This window comes from Puntigrus tetrazona, chromosome 15 (genome assembly GCF_018831695.1).
Source record: "Puntigrus tetrazona isolate hp1 chromosome 15, ASM1883169v1, whole genome shotgun sequence".
NCBI classification, from domain to species: domain Eukaryota; kingdom Metazoa; phylum Chordata; class Actinopteri; order Cypriniformes; family Cyprinidae; genus Puntigrus; species Puntigrus tetrazona.
The window spans coordinates 12,375,120-12,397,531 of record NC_056713.1 but is presented as its reverse complement, the minus strand read 5'-3'; the positions used below and the strand labels follow the sequence as shown (position 1 = coordinate 12,397,531).

The window sequence follows — 22,412 nt, the reverse complement described above, 5'->3', positions numbered from 1 at the left end:
CTAACTGGTCAGAATGTCTATTTATATGTATTAAGTTAAACACACTCGTATCTAAATCATTGTGTCTACTTAACAGGTACTACGACGCCTAGAGATCCTACCAATTAATAAAAATAGACTAGTTTTAAGGAATAAATATCCAAATGGCTTTCCATTATGTTAACGTCAACAAGGGTCTAAAAAGCATTAGCCTCGATTTTTCCAGTCTTGAGTGTTTTCAGCTGCCTGATATTTTTTTAAGAACAGATAAGAATATCTCCACGAATGGGAGATTGTGTGTATATTTCTGTTAAATACTTGATATTCGGCAACCAAAAACCTTATTACAGCATAACAACACACTTATGGATGCTGTGATGTTCAACAGATTCTAGAGAATAGCCTAGTGGGAAAATGTGTCATTTATTTCAGTACTCTGCATAGTGAAATATGTTGTAAATTGTCAGTTAACAGGCAGTTATTTGACATGTTCATTATTCGGACAAACTAAGCTGAAAAACCAGAACCTCAAAAGTATGAAAAATATGAAAATGCATTAATAACACAAAGATTTAACATTAATAATTTCCACAAAGTTTAGAAGTAACAGTACAAAGTAAAAAAAAAAAATTCTGACCTGTTTCGGTACATAAAAAAAGAATGCTAAGTTACATGAAAGCATGGGACACATAAAAGAAAAATAAAATATGTACATAAGGCAAGATCCCAATGGAGAATCATCACCGGTTTGTTGAATACTGCATTATATAAGTCCTGCATTGTTCAAGGTTGTTTAAAAACATCAGAAAATCGAATCCTCTGCACTGAGTGTTTTTCCAATCTAAATTTTCGACATCCCAAAAAAATCCAACATCCTTTGAGCTCTTCACTGGGGATCTGCACTCGCTGCTGCAACTATGCCATGCTGCCGGAGCTGGCTCCTCAAAATCTGATTCTTAGATTTCCAATCTTCCACCTTTAAAAAAAAAAGAATCAAAACAATCATGAGAATGAAACCTTTAACTAGGTCTCGTTTGGAGATTTAAATGAGCTTAAAGTGAAAGTGAATTCAAGTGAAAGCGAATTATTATATATACCTAAATTATCATATTAATGAATCTAGATAAAAGTTATCCCTTATTGGTGCAACCAGTAAAATACCTCTTGCCGTAACAGCTGGTTGTCCATCTTTAACCTCTCAAGGCTGTTCAGTTCATCTCCTAACCGACTGTTACTTTGCCGCAGCTCCTGAATGTAATCGCAGGCCTTTGACAGGATCCCACCTTTACTCTGTAACACGCATAACAGCCAAATCAGAAATAATCCAGTACTTCATACACGTCCTACAACTACGCTCACAAAACTAACAAATACCTGGCCAGTTTTAGTGGAATCCATGGTGCAGTCTGGAATTGTTTTGGAGAGCTGAACAATCCAATTGTTAATTTTGTCTCTGCGTCTTCGCTCCACTGTAAAGTCATTTGGAAATAATCACCTGCAAATCATTTATACAACTAACCGTAAGCAATTTTCAATGATCTTTCAGTTACCTTCATTGTGCTGAGCTCGTCTTTTCTCATCTCTTGAAGTCCTTGGCCCTTCTGTCTTACTGCAAATATTTATAAAACTATGTTACAACAAATGTGTTTATTTTATTCGCTAATCCATTAATTCAGATGTTCAGTCAACCACTCATCTAAATACACTGTGCACTACAGATCAAAGATTACTTTTTTTTTTAATTCTGTTTTGAAAGAAGCCTCTTATGCTGGCAATGTTGCATTTATTTGATTACAATTTACGATTACAAAATATGATTTACAAAACTCTTTTAAATAATTTTCAGTAACCACTACCCCAGTCCTCTGTGTCACATAATCCTTCAATAATCATTCAGAAACACGGATTTGGTGCTTACTTCCTAATGAATAATTATTAATAATGGTCCTTGTTGTTATGAGTGTCGAAAATAATTTTTGCTTCTTAATACTGTTGTGAAAACCAGATTAGATGAATGGAAAATTCAAAGCATTTATTTGAAACAGAAATCTGCTGTAATCTTATTATAAATGTGTTTACTGTCACTTTTGATCAATTTGATGCATCCTTAACAAAAACAAACTTTTTTCTATTATCTGTCTTACCTCAAAGCTTTGAATGATTGCGTTATCACAGTTTCCAAAAAAAAAAAATAAATAAATAAATAAATAAATAAATATATATATATATATATATATATATATATATATATATATATAAGCATCACAACTATTTTCATCATTGATAATAATAAGAAATGTTTCTACAACAGCATATTAAGCATCTTAGAATGGTTTCTGAAGGGTCAAGTCTGGAGTAATAATGCTGAAAATTCATCTTTGCCCTCACAGGAATAAATTACATTTTAAAATGTATTATAATAGAAAGCAGTTTAACAAAACAAATGCAGCCTTGTTGAGCATAAGAGAATTTTTCAAAAACATGCAATTTTTTTTTTATTATTATCACATACTTTTTACGGTTTAATATAAAATAAACTTGCGACATACTTATACTGACATCAAAATAAAAAACTGAGTCCATTATTTTAAATTAATTCCTTATTACTCTTTGTGGTCGCTAAAATAAGACTGCAAATAAAGATAGCAAAACAGCAATAACTGAAAAGAGAAATGTATTAAACGAGGCTGGAAGAAGCAACATTACGCATTGTAAGGTTGTGTACGAGGTGCAATAGACCTCTGGTTGGCTCCAGTAAGGACCTCCTGCGGGGACATCATAACATACAACTGACCTAAAATGAGAGTAAAAAAACAACAACAAATAAACATAAAAAAAAACAGGCTGTTTTGCAACAGAAGTGATGCACTGTTGTTCAGGTACGTAATATCAATAAAAAAAAAGGTTTGATGATATACCTGCAGGAGCACTTTGACTGAGCAGAGCATCTGAGGCCTGAACACCGGTCACCATGGTGCCAGCCGCTGCGTCTGAGATAGTAGCAGGATAGTATGTGTAATGGGTTTCTGTGCCATCGCCCTCCAAGCCTTCTGACTGAGAGAAAACTGCCTGAAAAACATATTCGAATAATGAAATAATATGTAATTGCGTTAAATTCTACTTATACTATGCCAGGTAAAGCAATACTCCACCTGCGTAACAGGCTGTGTTGTAGCAGGAAACCCAGTCACTACACTAACAGCTGTTGCGCCGTCAGTTTGAGCTTCCAGCTGTCCATCTGCAACTTGGATTACGCGATATGTAACCTGAGGAAAATTAAGAGGATGAGTTATATTATGCAATACAATCTTACAGTTGTCTGTAGAACCTACCTAAAGCAAAAAAAAGTGATCACTGCTAAATCTTTCTTGAGTCATTACACACTCTTCGGGAACAATTTAGGTTGGTTTAAACCTGGTATTGACATCTGTCTGGAGTGGACAGTACTAAATGGCGCTGAGAAATTGTTCTCCATTGTCATCACCAGGTGTAAACTGGGCCTACGTTCGCACTCAGGTTTGAATGTAACCCTTCCTCCCCATCTCCTACCTGCCCTGAGGGAGGGTACAGCTCCCCTACCTGCCCCCCAGCTCCCTCAGTCTTGAAGAGGTATTTAATCGGCTGCTCCGAGGAGAATGTAGAAGCAGACTGAATAGTTGTGATTGCTGATGGGTCCTCTGCAGTAGCAACTGCCCCTGAGAAAGAGAACACACACACACACACACACACACACACACACACACACAAATTCTCAAAACAAGGTAAAAATGAACTCGTATTAATGCATCCTGCTTAATCTTATAATACCTTCTTCAATGACTGGAACATTGACATCAGGTTCAGAACTTTTCTGTTGTCTAAAAACACAGTTTACGTGGTTAAATATGTAGTTAAAATGGTATAACTGCAATTTGCTTAGCACAAATATTTAGTTATTTGCTACAAACCCTTTCATATCCACAGTCAGTACGTAACAGGTAAAATGCGCCTTCACTCCCAGCTGCCAAAATTAAACCTGCAACGGATCCAACAGAGGTAACCAACAATATAAACGTTAGCATGAAATACTCGTGAAAATGTGTGTGCGTGCTTTATAAAATACACATAATAACAGCCGTTATTAACAAAACTGGCCAACAGGAGTCACTCCTTACATTAACACTGGAGATGTGTATTACATAAAAATATATACATATTATATTGTATGCACAAAAAAACTAAGTTGTGCATACAAAACAATTTAGGATCCATACAAATTAAGATAATATTTCATTCAGTTGAAAGGATAGCTAGCTAGCTTCCAGTGCTATCTTGCAAGCTTAGAGAAAAAAAATCCTGTTTTACATGCGCCGCGTACACGAATACATCACTGGCATCTGCATGCAGCCATCATATTTCTGCTGTTTGAATAAGCTAAAGAAATGTGTGAGTTCGTTTATATCTTACCGTTTACTGTTGTTGTACCGTCTTGTTTACAACAGGAGCAACCGGAGCGGTCAATTTCAGCGCATGCGCAGAGAGTCGACTCCAGTAGGACAGCACTGTGGAGCGGCACTATCATCACAGAGTGTAGTTGGAAAGTCACGTTTTTTGGTTAACGTTAGTTGTTAAAAAAAAATAGGCAAAGTTTTCTGTAACTTCTTCAATGCATTCGCCTTTTGTTAAATGTGAGAATGGGAAATGTTTAAACTTGTGAAGGTTTCGAGCATGCAACTTAGGCTATAGCCTACATGTAACTTTATTAGCTTGTAAAACAAACATTCGGTTGAATAGTGGATCACATTTTATGATACTCTTTTGCTGTTGATGAAATATGAAACACCGATTAGCCTCTTTCTTTTCTGTCTAGCTAGTAATGACTTCAAGTCAAGTAAAGTAAAGTCGCTTTGGATAAAAGCATCTGCTCCATAAATAGATGTAATTAATTAAGTAAAGCATTAGGTGTGAAATTACTTATTGGTTGAGGTTAAGTTTTAAGAATGTCACTAACCTTTCCCAGTGTAATCCACAGTGAGTTTCTACTCTTCTTTAGAGCGCAAACATAAGTCTTGGTCCGGTTATGGTAAATCTTGGCATGGTTTTTGATAAGGAGTCGACATACTTTAAATATAGTATAGAATGGAAAATTGTTGTTTATCACTGCATTGTATGAGCTTGCAATTCTTGTGTCTTTCGTACCATCAAACAAGAAATGTTTATGCGTCCATATATTGGAAATGCAGTTAAAAATACAATTTGCAATTCCATTTGAAAATAGTCTGGAAAACCCTTCCATAAAAGGGGGCCATGTTTTGGCCTGTCAATGGTCGAGATGGGTTCGAATCCTGGTAGACAAACAGTGTCCTCGATAATTTAAATGTTTTATAGACAGGAGAGGTATGTAATCCACCAAAGTTTACTGCTCTCTTATATTGTATATCGACCATAATGATTCATTACCAAGCTTTAGTTCTAGCGGGCCACATTAGTCAAGCTCGTACCAGCTAATGCTCAGCTGATCCATGTGTACCTAAAAAGAAATTTCACACTTATCACAGGATCGCAATATAAGGCACCATTCAGTATTACGAGCAGCTTGATCATGTTTAGGAGTAAAAGACAAAGTCAAAGACAACACTGTCATTGAAAACATCTCAACTTTCGACAGCTGTGTATCGTGTCTCAAGGAATGGTGACACAGCAGCTGTGGTGCTAGTATGTACAGGTAAAACATCTATGTGCATACAATAACTACTTCACAGCAACATTTCATAGTGATTAGTACATTAAGCGTGACTTGTACACATTTGCTATAAAGGCAGAAAACATGCAGTAAGTATAAATTTGATGTTAATGTAAATTTTATTAAATACATAAAACAAATTTTTTATCTTCAAGGATATAGTGTATATTGAATAGGATTAAACTGAACCCCCTCACAACCTCATAGAAAAATGGATAAGGCTGGCTCCAACCTAACCAAAAGGGCTTGTGTTAGAGATCAGCCAGGCTCCTCCACCAGCTAACCACAACGCACACAGGCACACCGTGTTCTATTCAGATACACCAGCACCAGTATTTAAGCACACACCACAGATCCCTCAGTGTCCAGTCTTGTTACTAATGAATCGGACTATTGCTGGCGCTCTTTTGAGTTTAAGCATGTTCGTATTTACCTTGTACTTACCTTTCGTGTTCTTCTCCAGTTCCAGTTGTCTCCTCTGTTTCCTGGTCAGACTCCTGGCTCCTGGCTCCTGCGGTGTGTGTTCAGTCGATCTCTGTGTCCTGCTCCTGGAACCCATCGGTCCTGTCAAGAGACAAACTCAAGTCAAGTTCCTGTCAGTTCAAGTAAAAACCTTCTACGAACTGTTTACTCACCTCAGTATTCCATTATTCATCAATTCAATACTCTGCTGTGTCAATAAACATCTTTGTTGTTTCACCTACCTGGTTGTCCCATCCACTTGTGTAACTGCTTGGAGTCACTTGTGAATTATAGTTTGACTTTTCATTCAGATCGCACCCATTTACTGCAGAAGATCTATTGGTGAGCAAGTAATGTAATGCTACATTTCTACAAATTGTTATTGTTAAAGTGTTATTATTATTATTATTATTTTTAAAACATGCATAAAAACACCTTTTACAAACTATTTGCAAATGTCTTGCAATATCACTTTGCCATGATGGCAATAACCATGGCAATACTCATTTATGTCTGTTTATGTTAGAATTTCAAAACTAAAAATATTTTTGTTACAAAAAGATGTCGATCTGTTTCTGAGGATATGTGATAACCCCCCTAAGGCGTATAGTTTAGTTTTACTTCAAAGTACTTGCAGATATATCCGATTTTACAGAGCTTCAAAATAATGGCCACTATCCACCAGCATTACCCAGCTTGGAAGAGCCAGGATACATTTAATAAAACTCGAGTGAGTAGGTCATTTTCATTTTTGGGTGAACTATTCTGTTAACATGGCAGTTCTTTAGGTGTAAAATTATTTAAAATGCATACTTATATGTTTTTCATGACATTATTTATTTTTTATTTTAGAAATGGTTGAAAAGTGCTGCACAGATTGATTTACACACATGTGAGTGAACTGTGTAAATAAGGCTTGCAGGTCAGTGACCATGGTTTTTCACTGATTGCAACATGCAATTAAACTAAAATATGAATGCAACATTATGTTTTATCACATGTTTCTATGTTTATATTATATTTATATTTCCCAGTAAAAACAAATATATATGTATCATCATTGGATGATACCTGGTACTAATTACATTTTTAACTAACCTTTTGAGATCTTTGCACGTTCAGGCCCAAAGCACCAATTGAAAAGGCATGTTTAGTAATGATCTGATATTGGATTGCTAGGATTAACAAATAGAGGGAATGCCAGAAAATTAATCATTAATTTGATGACGAATGCAAATAATTTCTCAATGCTTGGGACGAGCAGCCTTTGAGATAAAGACACAGTCAAAGATTTGTTCATAGTGTGTTCTGCACGATCAGTCTTCATCATGGCTTTCAATGCGCTGTGTATTTGGAAAGGGCTCCTTTTAGTTTCTTTCATCTTCCTTTCTGTCCATGGACAAGTCTCAAGGCCGTAAGTAATGTTGAATAGTTACTGTTTAGTAATGCCTCTATAATATCTACATGTAAATATTACATAATACATACTATATGTATTATAGTACAAAAGGAGTAGAACTATGGGCAAACGAATCTTTTGATGCTATGATATCTCTCAACAGATCTTTCATGGTGACGTTTCCTGTAGTGATCGAGTCAGGATCTGAAGCTAAACTGTGTGCAAGTCTTCTCAATCCCAATGAAAGCCTCGTCATGAACATTTATCTGGTTCATGGTGACCAGAGCACTTTACTGCTACAGGAGAAAGCTGAGGAAGAATTTCACCGCTGCTTTAACTTTAAGGTTTGCCAGCAAGAAATGTGCATTCACACATCATTGAACACTTCAAGTCAATATTTAAAATAACATATCACCCAACAGACACCTCTGGTAGAAGCAGAATCAGTGCAGACAATTAAGGTGGAACTTCAGGGAAAGAACTTCAAGATGACTGAAGAGAGAAAAGTCATGCTGAGACGTTACAATAACTTGACATTCATCCAGACTGATAAACCCATCTATATTCCAGGACAGACAGGTACGTTTTAATTTGAGATTTGAAGTTCAGTAAATAGTATGGTAGTTTTATTTATTCTGGCTTACTTTTTTATGGTATTTATGGAGTAATTTAATTTAGTTAATGCTTATTTAATCAAATTGACCTTCATTTTCAAATTGGATACAAATAACATTTTCTTCCCTCATTTCTCAGAGCCTCTAAAGTTGCAAGATTCTAATCTATAATTTAACATTTCACTCTTTTTACAGTACATTTCAGAGTTGTCACCATGGATAGAAATTTTGTTCCCTTTGATCAAAAGGTTTGTATCAGGCAATAGCAATATTTTTTGTGCACTGTACCACTAATGCACCCTGCAATAAATATATTATTTGCGATGGATAAAAAAAAAAAAAGTAAATAATGTTGTTTTTTGTTTTTAGTACAGTAAAGTCTTGCTAGAGGTAAGCACATTACACTTTTTTGTATTAATTAATAGTGAGGATGTATGTAGATTACTACAGCTGGCTATATCTGTGTGTTCTCTGGAATTAAACAGGACAGTAAGAATAACAGGATTGGTCAGTGGACAAATATTTCCTCAACAAGGTGGATATTGCAGCTTTCTCATGAGTTGAACCCAGAGGCCCGTCAAGGCATTTATAAGCTAGTCGCTTATATTGGTGAACTGTCTATGCAACATTACTTTGAGGTGAAGAAGTATGGTAAGTGACAAGATCACGGGATGTCTTTGCATCGTTAGATTTCAATCATAACCTTTTGAATTTGTTCCCTGCAATTGATTTCCAGTTTTACCCAAGTTTGAAATGACAATAAATCCTCCAAAAGAAATAAGTTTTGGTGCTAGTGACATGACTATGGAGGTTTGTGGAAAGTAAGTGAAGTTTTCTTATATTTTATTGCGCTACAATTATTGCATAAAAATACAAAAAAAAACATAATTAGTTAATTAATTAATTACTCAAAGCATGTACTTTATAGATACACATTTGGTAAACCAGTGGCTGGTAAAGCAAGAGTGGAAGTATGCCGGGAACATTTAAAATATATTACTGACATAGACTTGATTTCACCATGTTTGGCTGAAACTGCTGAGGTGTGTGACTGTATTATTGTATATTGTGTTAAATTTTTGAAAACATTTTAGTCCAACTTTGTATTGCATGTTTTTAATGGGTGTGTTTGTGCCAGCAGATGAGTGCAACGGGCTGCGCCTTCTTTACTTTGGACACATTGGTCTTTTTTAACTCGACACATGAGAGATTTTTAAAAGAACAACTTACTGTAACAGTGAAAGTGAAAGAAGAAGGAACAGGTGACAGATCTTAGCAACTCGCATCCAAGCAGAACTTGCGTTAATATTAAAATGAACAGTAATATTAAATAATACAATTAATTGTTTGTTTGTTTCATTAGAAAACACAATGGAGAAATCTGAAACTATAAGTCTGACGTATGAAATCGGTAAAGCTATGTTTACTGATCTACCCAAATTTTATGAACATGGGGCAGTTATACAGGGAAAGGTATGTCTTATTTCTTTCTACAGCAATAGTATGCTGTATTGAAGTATAGTTTTGATTTTTGATTTCTTTTTTCCTGTTGAACAGATTAAATTAGAAAATTTAAATGGAGTACCTCATGAAAACAAAGATGTTTATCTTTTGGAGGGTAAAAGGTGGTCTTCAAAACTGCTCCTAAATCTCACTACAGACCGTGATGGACTGGCCAGCTTCTCTCTGAATACATCTAGTCTTTCTAAAAAAGACATTAATCTGATGGTATGATAATGTTCGTGCAACCCGATGTTTGATCAAATGTCTTTGCCAATTAAAAATTAACAAACATTCTTTGTTCTTCAGGCAAGTGCATATCCAAAGTTTCAATATCAAAGCTTTAAAAGTCCTTACTTCTCTACAGAAGAAAAAACTGTTCAGATTCTCCGACCTGCCACTCCGTACACCCCAACATTAAGTGAATTGATTATAGAGAAAAATGAGCAACCATTAAAGTGTGATGCTGAGTTTACAGTGAACATAAAGTATTATTTTGTTGGAGAGACTGTTGAAGACTTCAAAACTGACATTGTCTATATGGTGAGTACAATCGATGCATGTTCATTGGCTACGTACAGTATATTACAGTGAGTTTTCCAGTTTGTCATCTGAGTGTCATCTGTCTGTTTCAGGTCTTATCCAGAGGAGTGATTGTTCATCACGGATATGAGAAAGTTGAAGTGAAGTCTTCTAATGGAGCAGCAAGTGGCACAGTGTCATTCAGACTGTCTGTTGGTGCAGATCTGGCTCCTGCTGTGAATGTTCTGGCCTACTGTGTTCTGCCCAGTGAAAATGTTGTTGCTCATAGCAGACTATTCAGAACTGAGAAGTGTTTAAAAAATGAGGTACACAAAAAGTTCTGAGATAATTGAAATATTACTGTCTTCTCATTTAAACAACTCCATTTTCATCATAGAAATACTAAAATGTTGCACTCTACTGTTGTCGTCACAGGTGTCTCTGCAGTTTTCTCCTCTTAAAGCAGTTCCTGGTGAGAAAAACACTCTCCAGCTCTCAGCTGAACCTGGTTCTCTGTGCGCCCTCACTGCTGTAGATCAGAGCATCTTGATCCTGGAGTCAGGAAAACGTCTAGATACTGACAAGGTTTAACTGTATACCTTACATGGTTAAAATGATCTTACTATAGAAAGCCATCTACATTACAAAAGATTTTTATTTTTTTTGAATCACAGCTCTTTAACCGGTTGCCAGTACAGATTTTAACAGGTTATCCTTATAATACTGTGGATACACCAGAGTGCCTGGAAATTAGACCTCGTCGGGCTGTGTCACTAGACCATGTTTATGAAAGCTTGAAGGTAACAAACTGCTCATAAAACCACTGATGTTACTAATAAAGAAAAGAAAATGGGATATAATGGAAAATAAAGATAGTATTTAAATGTAGCATTTTGGTATTATACCATACGCAAACAATATATATTAAGATTGACTTTTTTAAAATTTTCATTTTTTTTTTATTTCATGTAATTTATAATTGCTGATTGACAGAATGCGGGAGTGAAGATGGCAACAAATTTGCATGTGAGACAACCCCTTTGTCTGACATACTATGGTGTAACTTATAACAGAGCTTTTCACTTAGGTACGTCTAATTTGTTATATAATAATGTTTTGTTGTTATATATAGGCCTAAATTGCAGAAAAGTTTAAAATGTATGCAATATCACTTTGTACTGCTGTTGTTGAAATAGTAGTTTCTTAATGTTAACAGTTGATATCTAAAATGTATTCAGATTTTTATTTATTATATTATTATTTTTATTTATTTATTTATTTTTCAGAGAGAAATAGCTTTGAATATCAATTAGCAAGATCATCTCAAACACCTGTGGAGACAGTTCGCACCTTTTTCCCAGAAACATGGATTTGGCAGCTAACTGAAGTGGGGTACGTAAATGCCATTAAAAGACACTCAATAGACTTTGTAAGAGGCATGTTACAAGGTTTATTTTATCACCAAGGGAAATTTAGACTCTCTCTCTCTCTCTCTCTCTCTCTCTCTCTCTCTCTATATATATATATATATATATATATATATATATATATATATATATATGTATATATTGTTAATCACTCACAAAAAATACTGTATATTCTAAAAATGAATAAATACATAAATACAACCGTGACACTACCACTCTAGGAGATGACAGAAAAATAGTAGCTGATGCATCAACAGTTGAAGGCAACTTTTACCTTCCTGTACAAAACACTAATGTTATCTGACCAATGCAATTTATTGTTTAAATGAACATTTAGATACTTATATATCTTACAACTTAATGTCCAGCCCCTCAAAGTTTACGCTGTGCTTTGCTATACTGTGCTGTACAACAGAGAGTCTGGATCAGCTCAGGTTCCTGTCACGGTTCCTGACACCATCACCTCTTGGGAGACAGAGGTCTTCTGTCTGTCCTCTAAAGGTCTGGGTCTGGCTCCTCCTGCTCAGCTGACAGTTTTCCAGCCCTTCTTCTTGGAGCTCTCTCTGCCTTACTCCATCATCCGTGGGGAGATCTTTGAGCTGAAGGCCACTGTCTTCAACTATCTGTCCAAGTGCATCATGGTGAGACTTCAGACTCAGTCTTATCCAATCATATCAAATATACCACTAATCATGTGTGTTTAACTGACAGGTTAAAGTGACTCCAGCTCCTTCTTCAGAGTACACTCTCAAAGCCTCCTCTGATGATCAGTATTCATCCTGTCTGTGTGCTAATGGAAGAAAAACCTTTAAATGGATCCTCACTCCTTCTGTTCTTGGTGAGTTTTCCGGTCTGAATCATTGTTTCTCAGTCTCTGTTGTATCTTCACGTTCATGTCTTTTGTTTGTAGGAGTCTTGAATATTACAGTCAGTGCAGAGGCAGAGGCGTCCCAGACTGTGTGTGACAACGAGATTGTGAGTGTGCCAGAGAGAGGACGCATTGACACAGTCACAAGAAGTCTGCTTGTACAGGTCAGCGCACGTCAAACGGCTCTCAGATGTCATGTATCTTTGATCCTAATGGTGCTTGTGTCAGTATGATGTGTTGATGTTATTGTTTTATTCTGCAGGCTGAAGGAACTGAAAAGACGGAAACATACAGCTGGTTACTGTGTCCTAAAGGTTTGTCTGCAAACAATATTTAGCATCACAGTGTTTCTCTGCTGATCACTGATATGTGTGTTTGTCTCTCTGGCTCATAGGTGACAGTCTCTCAGAGGAAGTGGATCTCACTCTTCCTAAAGATGTGATAGAGGGATCAGCCAGATTCTCAGTTTCAGTCATTGGTAACATTAAAATTTTATAATAAATTACAATTGAAAATTAGTGTGGAGATTTATACATAAGCAAAAATGATTCTAAATGTAATGTTGCTTTTGTGTTTGGTTTGTAGGAGACATATTGGGTCGTGCACTGACAAATCTTCATGGATTATTACGGATGCCGTATGGCTGTGGAGAACAAAACATGGCTGTTCTTTCTCCCAATATTTACATTCTGCAGTATCTGGAAAATACAGAACAGCTAACCTCAGCCATCCGAGAGAGAGCCACCGGCTTCCTTAAGAGTGGTGAGAGAAATCAATTATGCAAAAAAAATACTAAGAAATTAATTCACAATACATTTGACTTTAGAAACACTTAATCAAGTCAAAACTTTAATCACTATCAAACTCAACAGGATACCAGAGACAACTGAACTACAGACATAACAGTGGTGCATACAGCACATTTGGACATGGAAAAGAGAATACATGGTAAAAATGGTTCACTCTTATTTTTTTATCAGAGCCAATAAGTTAATTTAAATGAATAATCCCAGGTGTTGGTGCTGCACTGTAATACCAGTGTACCTACATGGTAATTCCTCAGAAACTGCCCACTTAATATAAAGTGTAAAATTCTGGACACCAACTACAATTTATATGTAAAGCCTAACTTACTGACACTGCTGTATAACATCAGACAAAAATCCAATAATTGGCAAACTATATCAAAATAGGCAAGGCAAGAGGGTAATCCAAAACACGCGATATTTCAGACAGGAGCAAACAGAGTCCAAACGACAAAACAAAAGGGTTAATCTAAAATAAACAGGTGAGACAAGGCAAGACTATGACTAGACTACACTAGGAAAACTAAACTGTCTCCGTAATGTAGCTATCACAAGGCCAGTTATAAATGCTGAAACAATACTTGGCACTGGACAGAGTTTGGAAGTGCTATTTATGGTGTGAGAGTTATTAAATGCAGGTGAGCGTGTGATGAGTGCAATTAGGTGTGTGTGTGTGTGTGTCGTCAGTGCAATGGGTGATGGGAATTAAATCAAATCAAATTCTAATTTTATTTGTCACATACACATACATACATGGGACGACATGCAGTGAAATGTTTTTTACAATCATCCAGCATCGGAATAGAAAACAAAAAAACAAACAAAAAAATAAATAAAAATTAAAATCCTACAATACACGTACCTGCTACTGGTGTACATTACCGTTCAATGTTAATATCAATTTATACACACACAGTGCATAACTTTCACTGAAATATTGAAAAACGAACTCGCTTTATTATATTTAATATATATATATATATATATATATATATATATATATATATATATATATATATATATATAAGAGAGAAGCCCAGACGCGCATACAAACAACTCTCTCACTCTCTCAGATTGGCAATATTGACAAAAGGGTTTAGCGAATGTCTATGGTAGTAATCGCCCTGATTAAACAAGATATGTTGTGGCACTATCATACAGTCAGTCACATTAATAGTTTAATGTTATCAAAACTTTTTCAAAAAAGCGTTTTTTTGCAAACAATTTACAAAACATCTTTATTAATGTCAATAATGAGAAAATCAGGAGAAAATCATACCCCTTCGTTTGTAGTGTGGTCCTGAAAAATCTTAGTTTGAAGGGCTATCTGGCCCTTCCCCTTACCTCTCTACTCCTCCAGCTAAAAGAGAATTGGGCCACCCTACCCTTTCATGTGAACGCACAAAACGGAGGGGGAGGGGAAAGGGGAGGGGCTAAGGGGTTGAATTGGGATTGGCCCAAATTGGGAATAAATAGCCTATTATTTAATTTGTCTTCTGTTTTTAAAATTCAGCTGATTTTAAGTTAACATTTCAGTTAAATGACTGATAACTAATAATTAAATTACCACACCATCAGGTTGACTGCCTTTGTCCTGAGGTCTTTTGGCAAAGCACAGAAATACATATTTATTGATCCAGACGTTATTCAGAGTGCAAAGACATGGTTGATAAAGAGACAGGATTCAGATGGCTGTTTCATCCAACAGGGAAGACTGTTCAACAATAGAATGAAGGTGTGTTATTTGTTTCTCAATGTTTGCTATCATCAATAGACACCAGGTGTGGAAATAAATGTAATATCTGTCTTCATTTCTATTTCTCCTCTGTTCCAGGGTGGAGTGAATGATAACGTGACCATGACTGCTTACATTACTGCATCACTGCTTGAACTTGAAACTCCAGTCACAGTAAGTTCATCTACAGCGAACACAATATAAACTTATAGAAAATGATGCTCATAGCTGCTGTTTCTGTGTTTTTGTCTCAGGATCCTGTCGTCTCTAAAGGTTTGTCATGCTTGAAGTCTGTCATTGAGGATGTCAAAAACACATACACCACTGCTCTGCTCACCTACACTTTCAGTCTGGCTGGAGACACAGACACTCGACAGCAGCTCTTCAAGAAACTGGATGATGTTGCCATTTCAGACGGTAAGAGTTTTGTTTCTGATCAATTTGATCAGTTTCTGTTGTCTTTTAGTTGAGTTACTGGTGTCTCTTTTGTCCATGTGTCCTAAAGGGTCTGCTCTCCACTGGTCTCAGTCTGCATCTGCTGATGACTCTGATTCTCTGGCAGTGGAGATCAGCTCATATGTGCTGCTAGCTTCTCTCACTGCAGATTCACTCACTACAGCTGATCTGGGCTTTGCTAACAGGATCGTCAGCTGGCTTGTGAAGCAGCAGAATGCCTATGGAGGATTCTCCTCAACACAGGTGCCTCAAACTACTCATCTAACACATGACTGCGGAATAATGGCTAAAAGTCACATTACTGAACACATTTATTTCTCAGGACACAGTGGTGGCTCTTCAGGCTCTGTCTTTGTACGCCACCAAAGTGTTCAGCTCTGACGGCTCCAGCACAGTGACTGTACAGTCAGCAGAAGACACTCACCACTTTGATGTCAATCAGGACAACAAGTTACTGTACCAAGAGAAACAGCTGCAGAACGTTCCTGCCAAATACAGCATTGAAGTGAAGGGCTCGACATGTGTGTCTGTGCAGGTCTGTAGTGTGTTCAGCTTCACCCGCTTTGTCCTACTCTTTTCTTAGCGTTTGTTGATATTTTGCTGTGAGGTGGTTTATAAATGTGTTTTTTTTTGTGTTTACTCTCTCAGGTGGCTCAGTTCTACAACATTCCCACTCCTACTGAAGCTAAAACATTAAGCATTGATGCTAAGATCGAGGGAGATTGCAAGAAAACCTTTGGACAGTCCCTACTGCTAAATTTCACTGTCAAGTAAGAACAGTAACTTTATGGCTTTTATTTTATTCAGCGTTAATTTTTATTGTTCGTATTTTCCCTTTTCCAGACATCATGGTCCACAGGCAAGATCTAACATGGTCATTGTGGATATTAAACTCTTATCAGGATTCACAGCTGATACATCAATGGTGTGTTTCACTGTAAAATTATTCATCATTAGATGAATAAGATGGGATATATTGTCTGGTTCAGTTCTTGGTATGTGCCAAATAATACATTTGTTGTTTTTTAAAATATTTTTTTCACACAGCTTGAAACTCAAAGGCTTTCAAGAATATCACTTGTGGAGCGTCTTGATTCTAAAGATGATCGTGTCATTGTGTATCTGAAAGAGGTGAGGAAAAAGAATTTAGAGAATTCATTCACATTTTATCTAAAATCGTCAATTTACATAATCCTGTTTAACATCCTGCAGGTTCAAAAAGATATTCCAGTGAATCTCCAGATACAAATGAAACAGGTTCTTCCAGTGAAGAATCTCAAACCAGCTGTTATTAAAGTGTATGATTACTACCAAACAAGTAAGTTTTTATGTGCCATTTTCTCTGTTATTACGTTATTAAGTATATGCTGCGATTAAGCTAATTTCTCTGTATCAACATTTCCTTCAGGTGATCAGTCAGAGACCGAGTACTCTTCACACTGTGAATGAAATGTCATGCTTTACTTTTGCAGCTTGGATAAAGAAGTTAATTTCTTAATACATGTTTCATTAATGTTATCATTAATCATTTTATATTTCATTAAAAGCAGACATTTAAAAGTTATTACTGTTGTGGGTATTCATTTAAAAAAAATTGCAAACAAACTCAACACACATTTCTAGTAGGGCTTTGGGATTATGACAAAAATCATAATATATGCAGGGGCTCCGCTAGAGGGAGGAAAGTTAGGGTGATTCTAAGGGCCCGACGATAGAGGGGGGCAAATAATGTTAATTGTAGTTCAGGAGATAAACAGTTAAAAAGATTATACGATATGAGATCACAGAGACGGCACGTTCTATAACTCCCCATCCGGACCTCACCAGACAATGGAACCTTTTTCAGCTACATCCAGCATCCCTACCCCATATTATTCTGCAAGTTCTAAGCCACGAGACACCCCCATTGCCTGAAACAATGCAATAGAGTTAAATCTTCCCCCTGATATGGCTCTCGAACAACACTGACCACAAGCTCTGGGCTCAGTATATTGATATACAATATATATATATATATATATATATATATATATATATATATATATTATATAGCATATTTTTAGGTAAACTACAAACTAGGTTTAATTTCCAGTTTTATTTTGAAAAGTCAATATCACTTGGTTGAAACCAGCCAATGATGAATGTATTTGTACGAAGAGACCCCGCCTCATTTGGAAGGTTATGCCCATTTTTTGAGTTTTGAATTTCGTTCCGTTTGCTACGCTAATTTGTATACATCCAGCTACCAGTCAAGCAGTTTGATTTGACTTGCCAGAAATGCTAAAAAAGTTGTGAGTTTTGATTTAAGGAATAGCCCAATTTTTCCAGTGTCCAGTCAGACTAGACAACTGGATTGACACAAAGGGCCTTAAAAACAGTGACATAGTTATGCATGTCTGTGTGTGCATGAATACATGAGTGTATGTACCTCTCTGGATTGTAATTATCAGTTGTTGTAGCCCACTACTTGTCTACACATAGTTAAAGGTCAGTAATTCTGCGTTTCTATTTAGATAAGAGTAGAAGGATGTTTTTAGAAAATCATGTTTACACTTTCAACTTTAAAGATTTAAGTTGAGTAATTATTTACCTAGGATCGAATGCTTCAACTTCTCTTTTGACTGCAAATTACTATTTAGATTGTTTACATGTATGTGCATATGTATATAACAACTTAAATGTTCATTCAACTGAATGTTTTTTTCATATTTATTTTGTGCAAGAGTGAACAATCTGTATATCTTTAATTATGCCTGCTTGTATTATTTTGATGCTTATAGTATTTATTAAACTCATCCTCACTCATTATCACAAATTAACCAATCAATGCACACTAGCACAAGTTTTTAAGTTTTTTTGAGGGACCTCTTTTAGGATGAGAGACCTTTTAAAAGAGGCGTTCCTGTTAGTCACATGATCACTCATCATCATGGATCTAGATGTTAGCTGCTGTTGGAAAGGGCTCCTTCTGTTCTCTTTCCTTCTTTTCTGTGTCGGTGGACAAACAAAAGGCCCGTAAGTTTTTAATCATTTCTGCTGAAGATTTTTTTTTATCGTAATCCACTGTAGTTTGTTTTGTTTACCATGTTTTGTTAATGGTAAATTTATTATTATACCGTTAATTGTTGTCTAGGTTAAGATGTAATTTCTCCTGTATTTATTCAAATGATCTGTGTTGCAAAGTAAATGTTTGCTGTTTGAAAAACAACCAAAAAAAGTATAAAACAAATGTGGCAATTTTGTATAATTATGATCTTTCAGGAGATATTTTACGATACCGTTCCCTGCAATGACTGAGTCAGGATCTGAGGCCAAACTGTGTGCAAACTGTCTTCTCAGTTCCAATGAATGCCTTATCATGAAAATGTATGTGGTTAATGGTAACCAGAGCACTTTACCGCTACAGGAAGAAGATGAGGAAGAGTTTCAGTTTAACTGTAACGTCTGTCATCAGCAGTTTACGAAAGTAAAACCAAAAATTTTAGTTTCATCATGATGCATGTAGATTTTTAAGATAACGTTTGAAGAGATTGTGTATACTGAATGATGGTAGAACTTCAAGAGTCTTTCAAGATGACTGACGAGAGAAAAATCATGTTCAGATCTTACCATCCTCTGACCTTTATCCAGACTGATCCAAACCCTTTTAGACAGGTGAGCTGTGAGTGTTTCAAAGGTAAACCTCTGTAAATAACTCTGGTGTCATTGACATCTAAACCCTGATCACACAACTGATGTACCACATACATTAAGTAAAGCATGTTATCATTGTGCAATGAACTGATGTTGAAGTATAGGTAAATTATCATTTTAAAACTAGAAATATTTTTCCATTTACAAAGCTTCGAAATAATGGTCACTATCCAGCAGCATTACCAAGTTTGGAAGAGCCAGGATAAAAAGAAAATAGGTGGTTCACCTCACACTGCTGCTTAAGTATTTTTTTTTTTAATAAACAAGGGCTAATTGGTATAATAATAATAAAAAAAATTTAACGATGTCTCAAATTTATAGGTGGAATGACAAGAATCGTGTCATGGGTTTTTCACACAGAATTCTTCTGAGCGCAGCAGCAAAACGTTTAGCTATAATGCTCAGAAAGAATACTTAAGCGGGGCAGACGCCTCACACATCTTACAATATAAATCTGTGGTAAAAAGTTCCTCCTCCTCTTCCTCCTTGCCATGTGGGCAGATTTGAGACTGACATGCTAAGTTTCACGTTACGTTATCTCGCCGATATCTTCAGGCTTCAGGTCAGAAACTAACAGGCAGGTCTGATACACTACTCCACATAGAAAAAAAACTAGATTCAAGTATTACCAAAGATTATGATAACTTGTTTAGATTTAAATCATTACTAGCAGGTTACCATGATCTTCAATTAAGAATACGGACCTAAATAACTAGTGGTTTCTTCCGAAGGATGTAGTACTGAGTCATTACTATCCAAAACCTTAGATACATCTCAAAAGCTTACAATGACGTCAGCTGACATTAGTGAGTTATGATGATTTTCACTTCAGGCTACTGATCCAAGTAATGAATAGTTTCAAATGAGTGCTATTACTTACTAAATAGTTAATCAGAGTTACCTGTTCGGTAATAGTAGTAACTACAATGTTAATAGTGCATTAGTCATTTTTTCCTGTGTAGTTAATCATTAATGACGGATCAGTATTTTAAAGTGTTACCTTTATGTATTTATCATCTATTTTCTTCACCTGAATTCCTCCACAACTTATAACATTCTATATCAACATTTGGAGGTGATAAATACTTTATTAATATTAGTTTACTATTGTTATTCCTTCCAACCTGTCAATTTCAATTAAATCTCTGCCGATTTTTTTCTCCATGTGTTCAGCAATTGCAATCTAAAGCTTATAAAAAGTTTTAAAAATATTAGTGGTAGGACTCAGAATCTGGTAGGACCCAGGGCTAGGACAGTTTTCCAGCATCCCTCCACCAAGCCATCTCCTCCCTTCCATTTATTCCTATTCTAACCTGCAAGGGTGTATTCAGGGTTCAGGCAAAAATCCTGAGCTCGGAGCCATCCCCTCGCATAGCACACCAAATATGTATAATGGGAGAACTATTATTATGTTGCACGGAAATAAAAAAGATGATGACGGCACCAATGTTTAACCAACCAGCGGAAAGGGTGTTTCATTACCGCCCACATGAGTAGATTGAATATTTAAGCTATTTATCCTTTTTCTACCCCTTAAGGTGAATTCTTGTTTAAATATTTAGGTTTGTAATTTTGTCATGTTTCTGTTTTTAAGTATTATATCAAAAACTGAAATGAACAGAACAGTAACTTACAGTAACTCTCCCAGTTCTCTGGTCTCTCAGATTGAGTGGGTGTATGTACCTCTGGACAGTATTTATCAGTTGCTGTAGCCCACTATTTGTCTACACAGAGATAAAGGTCAGTAGCTGTGCATTTCTATGTAAATAAGGGGTCTCCAAACTGTTTGCAGAGTTTTGCTTCAACTTGACTCAACACCCCTTCCTGGAAGTTTCTAGCACACAAGACCTTTATTAGCTGGTTTAGGTGAATTAAATTAGGGTTTGATCTAAAGTCTGCAAGACACTGGCCCTGAAGGACTGAGTTTGGAGACTCCTGATGTAGCTGAGGATAAGAATAGGATTTTATGTTTTCAGATCACATGAATTCACTTACTTTACGAGTTGCCAAGTCAGCATAATACGTGACATTGTGCTTCTTCTTTGTATTTATGAATTTTTACATTTTGCATGTTAGGTTTTCCAAACTTCAGTTTTTGATTTTCAAATAAAAGAGTGGTTTCAAGTTGAATATGTTGCAGGCTCATTTATTGGTAATAAATAACACATAATAACATTCAAATAACATTGTTTAAGGCTTGTTTAAGGATTGTATCTGAAGCTGTGGTTGCTTATTTTTCAAATTGAGTTGGCAACAGTGCGTACTTTGTACTTTAAAGATTTGAGTTGAGTGCCTACACATTATTTACTAAGAGCTGAACTCATCAACTTCTCTTTTAAATGCAGATTGTTTACATGCTTGGACATTCCAATATGTAACATTTGTTCAACTCAGAATTATATTGTGAGAAAGATTCATGAAGAATAAGATTTATTTTATGCCTTTAGGCATGTAAGGTTTCTTTTATATCTTCACCTGAACTCAACCTGCTTGTAATCCTTTATGAAAAAGAAATGTATTCAAGTGTACTGTTAGTATACGTAAAAATGGAAAAAGTATACTTTTAGTCTACTTCCTTTTTACTTCTCAAAAATATACTTAAAATGGCACTGAAGTATACTTGACTTAGAAAAAGCCTGAATATATATTTGTGATCCTACAAGGGGGCAGGGGGCGCTAGTACACAGAAACACAACCGGAAAAAAACAACCGAAGAAGAAACTTATGCTTGAACATTTAGATCATCAAACATAAAACAGCATCAAAACTGTTAAACGTTATGGAATAAAATGTCGGCCAATGAAGAGGTAATAATGACTGTCAAGCTTTGGGGTGTTGATTGACCCCATCTACGTTTTGATTATCATTTCAAATTCAATACATAGTCTTTTTTTCAGCTTTTTGTTTTAAATGTTATTTTCTTTTTACTTTCTTCCTTTTCTTTTTGAAACCTACACACATTCAAGTGTTTAAAAAGGAATGCATGACGCTAGAAAAAAAAGTTTTTGTTTAGAAGTAGATATCCACGTTTTTTGATGTTTTGTATATTCACATATTCATAAAACAAAATATATACACATCAATACATATATAGGGACATAGTAGTATGCTTACAATATGATGTAAAGTTCACTGAAAGAGTATAGTTGCAATATGAAACTACTGATCTAGTAATTTACTGAGACTATACTTCAAAGTGTACTAAAACTCCTACTGTATTTAATTAGTA

General features: G+C 35.7%; 2 protein-coding genes across 8 annotated transcripts; one reads left to right on the top strand and one right to left on the bottom strand.

Annotated features, from left to right (window-relative positions):
- Window positions 1–383: 383 nt before the first annotated feature.
- On the bottom strand, window positions 384–6,398 carry usf1 (upstream transcription factor 1). 6 transcript variants are annotated; one of them, XM_043259406.1, is made up of 13 exons: window positions 6,146–6,398; window positions 4,970–5,488; window positions 4,426–4,533; window positions 3,927–3,994; window positions 3,787–3,836; window positions 3,529–3,674; window positions 3,132–3,245; window positions 2,898–3,048; window positions 2,686–2,773; window positions 1,530–1,588; window positions 1,354–1,448; window positions 1,141–1,269; window positions 384–955 (listed from the first exon to the last, which is right to left on the bottom strand). In XM_043259406.1, the coding sequence occupies exons 4-13, from the start codon at window positions 3,932–3,934 to the stop codon at window positions 866–868; spliced, it is 930 nt and encodes a 309-aa protein (XP_043115341.1). In that variant the 5' UTR covers window positions 3,935–3,994; window positions 4,426–4,533; window positions 4,970–5,488; window positions 6,146–6,398; the 3' UTR covers window positions 384–865. The 6 variants fall into 6 exon arrangements, with proteins under 6 accessions (XP_043115341.1, XP_043115340.1, XP_043115342.1 ...); XM_043259405.1 differs by having other exon boundaries at window positions 4,970–6,398; XM_043259407.1 differs by having other exon boundaries at window positions 4,426–4,520; window positions 4,970–6,398.
- A 1,019-nt stretch (window positions 6,399–7,417) lies between these two features.
- On the top strand, window positions 7,418–17,054 carry LOC122359157 (alpha-2-macroglobulin-like). 2 transcript variants are annotated; one of them, XM_043259383.1, is made up of 34 exons: window positions 7,418–7,577; window positions 7,726–7,906; window positions 7,985–8,141; window positions 8,372–8,424; window positions 8,546–8,566; window positions 8,662–8,827; window positions 8,913–8,997; window positions 9,105–9,219; window positions 9,318–9,438; window positions 9,540–9,649; window positions 9,734–9,904; window positions 9,986–10,219; window positions 10,312–10,524; window positions 10,634–10,783; window positions 10,897–10,998; window positions 11,192–11,285; window positions 11,485–11,590; window positions 12,041–12,266; window positions 12,337–12,463; window positions 12,536–12,657; window positions 12,756–12,807; window positions 12,888–12,971; window positions 13,079–13,255; window positions 13,366–13,441; window positions 14,878–15,034; window positions 15,134–15,208; window positions 15,289–15,451; window positions 15,540–15,733; window positions 15,813–16,025; window positions 16,139–16,260; window positions 16,334–16,415; window positions 16,538–16,621; window positions 16,703–16,808; window positions 16,899–17,054. In XM_043259383.1, exons 1-34 carry the CDS (start codon window positions 7,492–7,494, stop codon window positions 16,937–16,939), a joined length of 4,266 nt encoding a protein of 1,421 aa, XP_043115318.1. In that variant the 5' UTR covers window positions 7,418–7,491; the 3' UTR covers window positions 16,940–17,054. The 2 variants fall into 2 exon arrangements, with proteins under 2 accessions (XP_043115318.1, XP_043115317.1); XM_043259382.1 differs by having other exon boundaries at window positions 10,873–10,998.
- The last annotated feature ends 5,358 nt before the right edge of the window (window positions 17,055–22,412 follow it).